The 4,736-nt window shown below is 37.9% G+C and overlaps 1 protein-coding gene across 1 annotated transcript; it reads right to left on the bottom strand.

Annotated features, from left to right (window-relative positions):
* Nucleotides 1-2,729: 2,729 nt before the first annotated feature.
* Nucleotides 2,730-4,442, bottom strand: LOC124635297. Its single transcript, XM_047171164.1, has one exon. The coding sequence runs from the start codon at nt 4,215-4,217 to the stop codon at nt 2,781-2,783; it is 1,437 nt and encodes a 478-aa protein (XP_047027120.1). The 5' UTR covers nt 4,218-4,442; the 3' UTR covers nt 2,730-2,780.
* Between the last annotated feature and the right edge of the window lie 294 nt (nt 4,443-4,736).

Here is a 4,736-nt window from a genome sequence, read left to right as displayed (position 1 = left end):
TAGGTAAATGTTAAAAAAACATATGCTTTTGTGCAATACCGTTATGAGAAAGACCGAATCCTTAAGAGTACCCACGTGGACACTCAAAGCTTTTAGTCGGCCGATGGTTGGTTTGGGCTCGTAAATTACTATGAAGATGAATGGAAGCACACACGTAATAGTGATCAGGTATTTGTCCGGCATCAGAGCCACTAAAAACTTTGATTGACATTTTTGTTTTTATAAAAATTACTTATGTATTAATATATTACTGATTTTGATAAAAAAAAAAGAAAAACAACCACAGGACAGTCAGCTGACTGTAGTCTGTAGAGTATACGTAGGTTAAAAACAATAGGCTTGTGTAAGTTTTCATGTTTTACGTTAAGTACGTATGTAACTGTTTATACCTTGTTTATACATATTATAAAATTAGATTAAATAAGTAATTAATAAAATTCAAATAAACTAGAAGCGACATCTCTAGGCATATCTGGTCTAGCGCAGTGTGAGCGCGTGCCGCGCATGCGTTATGCGTGTACCTGCATAATTGAGTCAGCGGTGCAGCGTGACGTCACAGGGCTTTCAACTCGCGCCTACCTTGAGCGCGCGTAAAAGGTTCATCACCTTTCCCACAGAAGTGACGAACTTGTGGTCTTGCTATACATATGTTACATACTAAAAAGATTACTTCTCATTGTGAGGGCTGAAGGTTTGAGCAATTTACAAGCACTAAAGTGTGAGCTCTAATTGCTTAAAGTTTTAAGCGATTCAATACTGAATTAAGTATAGACAAAAAAAAAACTAAGCACAGATTATAATGTAAGTATACCATTTTATCGAATGTTCCCGCTAGGTACAAGGGTTGTTTCACACGCGGGGCATTCTGCAAATGTATGGAAATTCAAAGCGCTCACTTCCACGGATGATGATGGCAGTATAATACTCCGCAAACCGCTAGGTAGGTAGGTACCTTTAGCCAGAAATTAGGTGAATGCATTTTCACAGAAATAGGTATCAGTAATACATGGTTATTTGTTAAATTTCAATTCAGGTCACGTCCTTATTTGAAATGCACTAGAATTGAACAATATGAGTTGACAGCGCTCTCTGGGTTTTCTGACCACATCCACTATCAAAATAACCTTTCTATCGGATTCGCTGAAAATTATGACCACACTACTCGGCAAATGCGATCATATTAATAATACATTATGTAACTATAGGTTTATTATAACTCTGTGGGAAAACACGTTACGGGCTAAACTTAACTGTAGGTAATTTCCAGGTATTTGAGAATTTCAGAGATAGCAATACTGAAAACGGTTTTTGAAATTCCTGTTAGTTTGGTGTTGAATAATCATCACGTAGACTTTTGCCAAATAAGTATGTAATTACTGACACTATATAAATATTGTTGGACTTCTATTATCTAGACAGCGTGGGAGAAGTGTGTGCACTTGTCTGCGTAAATTCGTGTTTAAGATCAAAGATTGACCACTCATTAGGCACCTGCGTAGGTACCTATAGTTTTTTACTAACTGTCGCTTTATAAAAAACTGTTAGTCATTTGGTGTGACCTCAAGGTTTTAGTGCAAAGTTCATGACCAATACGTAATGATTACGTGGCTTTACGTGAGGATTATACAATCTTGTGTAATTTCATTAACTTTCCTGAACTTTCTAAACGCAATTTTCATGCAGTTTACTAGATAGTTGTTAAGCGAAGTGAATTAAAAAATGTGATGTTTATTAATTTTCTGGTTTTTATTGAAATATAGGAAATCTGATACAGGCGAAAAACTAGTGGTAATCAAACAATGTCCAGCAATAGAAAATTGTTGGGTTTCCCGTACACGCAGGTAGCAGTAAAGTTATCTACAATATTTTGTAACGTGGTGTAAGAAATGCGTTGCTCAGTTTCCCGGCGGCATTACCGTGGGTCAGTGCGGCGACGCGGGAGGGGGGGGGGGGGTCAGGTCAGGGGCGCGGGTCACGCCGCGGCCTTCACAAGGGCAAGGCCGGCCGACGCGTCGCTCACACCCACACGCACGCACACTAGCAAGCGTTGCATCACCTTACTGTATGTACGGTGACAACTCGCTACGGTATAATAACTACTAGCCCCGCACGTTGATATTGCGATGGAACCTTGTCACAATAACAGCTGTATGACGTCATCCGTCGCACAAAAGTACAGCTAACAAAAAATATGGTAATACAAAGTAAATAAGCTAGGGTTATAGGTTTATTTGTATTTTGTTATTTTATTAATACAATCTAACTAAAGTGTAAACTCTTTATACCTACTCACCCATATTCTGACAAATAAACTTTCATCTATATATATAAAAAGAGAAACTGACTGACTGATATATCCACTGAGACAGAAATGACAGACAATGTAATCTAAGAATACCGAGACGGCTGTTTATGATCATATTAAGTATATGTATTTCTTAGAAATTTCGGCACCATAAAAGATTAGTTTTGTATGCTGCTTACCAAAAAAAATTATTACACCCACAAGTACACAATTATGTTGTTGGTGTGTAAATATGAAAATATTTCTAAATGTCTGGGTTATGTAGTAAAGTAACTACGTTATAAGGAGGAGATCTCCAATAAATTGTTGGTCTTTTAAGAGACATACAAATACTTGAACCGAGCGGGAATCGAACCCGAGTCCACTGCGTAGCAGTTGTGTTTTAATTACTAAATCTCTCAGCTTATAAATAAAACCAGGTTTGTATGTAAAAAATCAATGTTTATTAAATTCAATACAATCTTAGCCTATTTCTTCAATCACTCATATCGTCTTCCAAACCAGAACTACTTTCTGTGTCAGTTGTTTCAGATTCACTGAGGTCTGCCGTATTTATGATAAATAACTCGTCAGTTATTCTGTCTTTGTGCCAATATTCCTCTTCAAGCCTTTTCACGTGATTTACTTCCTTTCGCCAGTCGTCTGGAGTTATTGATGCCAACGCCTCCAATGTCAGAGCTTCAATTCTACTTTCTAACTGCTCCACATTCTTTTCTGATACCCTCATTTTGACGAGGTTCCAGATGTACTCAATGGGGTTGAGGTCACAGTTGTAGGGTGGCAATCTAACGACCTCATGGCCATTGTCAGCTAATAACTTGTCGATTTTATAATTTTTCGGCGGTTTATGCTGTTTAATTAATAGATATAGTTCTGGTTTTGTACTATAGCTGGGAAATTCGATGTTGTGAGCTTGTAGCCACTCAACCATCACCTGTTTTCTATTATTCATATTTGGTGGCTTATTCTCTTCCTTACTGTGATAAGGGGCGTTGTCCATCACAATTATCGAGTTGCGCGGTATGTTGGGTAGTAATTTCTCTGTAAGCCACTTTGTAAAATTCTCCGCATTCATTTGATCGTGATAATCCCCTGTTTTAGTGTCTGCCTTAAACATTAAAAGGGCATTGTCAACAAAGCCAGTTTCACTTCCCGCGTGAACTATTATCCATCGGCGGCCGGGGCTGTCGTTCCGTCTCACTCCAACATCGGTTGCTGTTTGCCAACATTTTTTTACTGTGTAGTGTGCGTGTATCCATGTTTCGTCGAGATAAATAACGGGTCTTTTGTTATCATCAAGCGAGTCATTTTCTTTCATACGGCGTAAATATTTAGCCCTCCACGCTTGAATTTGGGGTCTTTCAATTAGAGCCAGTCTTTTTTGGTAGCATCGTTTAAATTGGTATCCTAAGTCATTTTTAATTATTTTTCTCAATGTAGTTTCACTACCAGTATAATTAAGGTCTACTTTTGCAGCCGCCAAGATTTTGCGCATTGTAGGTATTTCTTTCCTCACCGTATACATTGAATGAATAATATTTCTTAATGCTGTTAGTGAAAATCCGTCGAAATATTCCTTCCTTTGTCGTTTTGCTTTGGTAGGAGTTCTCATTTTGCTGCCACTTGCTGTTGCTGACTCATGCTCTCGTCGTAATTTCGTCACGGTATTTTTTGCAACGCCTGTAGCACAAGCCACACGTTCCGTGACTTTTGCAGAATTTTGCAAAATATTCAAAATGTCCATTACCAGTTGCTTCGGCATTAAAATGTCCTCAGTAGTGTCCGAAGCACTTTTTAAGGCACGGTTTATATTTTGAAGAACTAACTTAGAGTCCTCTTTTTCTTTTACGAAATAATTGTCCACTTTAATTATTATTTCACGAGCACGACTGTTAATTAATTTCTTACTCATTTTAACGGGTAACAGGTAACAAAATTAAACAACAAACTCAACAAAAAAACTCAACAACAACAATAAAACAGAATAACAAAAACAAAAAGCTATAACAAGTAGGTAGGTATTCGAAGCGCGTAAGCACGTAAGCACGGGCTGACCTTGCGAACGGTACTGACGCTTCGACTACGTCACCAAGATGGCCGCCGATCGCAATATCAACTTGCGGGGCTAGTACGTTATCTAACACTATGTAGCTTGAAGCTTTAGAGGAAAACGATACAATTATAGCATGTCATGTTCTTCCTGATAGCAATAATGCAGCCAGTAAAGTTCGCCAACGCTTGGGGATCGACATGAGAATTTCCCAAATTGATATTTTATGTTAACGAGTTATGTAACTGGTTAACTCAAAATTACCCAGGGTTGTGTTTCAAATTAGTAAAAATTAAATCGTTTGAAAAAATGTTTACCTATTTTATTTATCGACGCGTCTCAAAAGTTTTGGCCGAATAGCCTACACTAGCTTGAGCTTCA

The sequence above is a fragment of the Helicoverpa zea genome, chromosome 12 (genome assembly GCF_022581195.2).
Source record: "Helicoverpa zea isolate HzStark_Cry1AcR chromosome 12, ilHelZeax1.1, whole genome shotgun sequence".
NCBI classification, from domain to species: Eukaryota; Metazoa; Arthropoda; class Insecta; order Lepidoptera; family Noctuidae; genus Helicoverpa; species Helicoverpa zea.
This window is presented reverse-complemented; position numbering and strand designations above follow the sequence as displayed.

Coding starts and splice junctions, on each gene's coding strand:
- LOC124635297 (XM_047171164.1), bottom strand. CDS start 4,217: ATGAGTAAGAAATTAATTAACAGTCGTGCTCGTGAAATAATAATTAAA.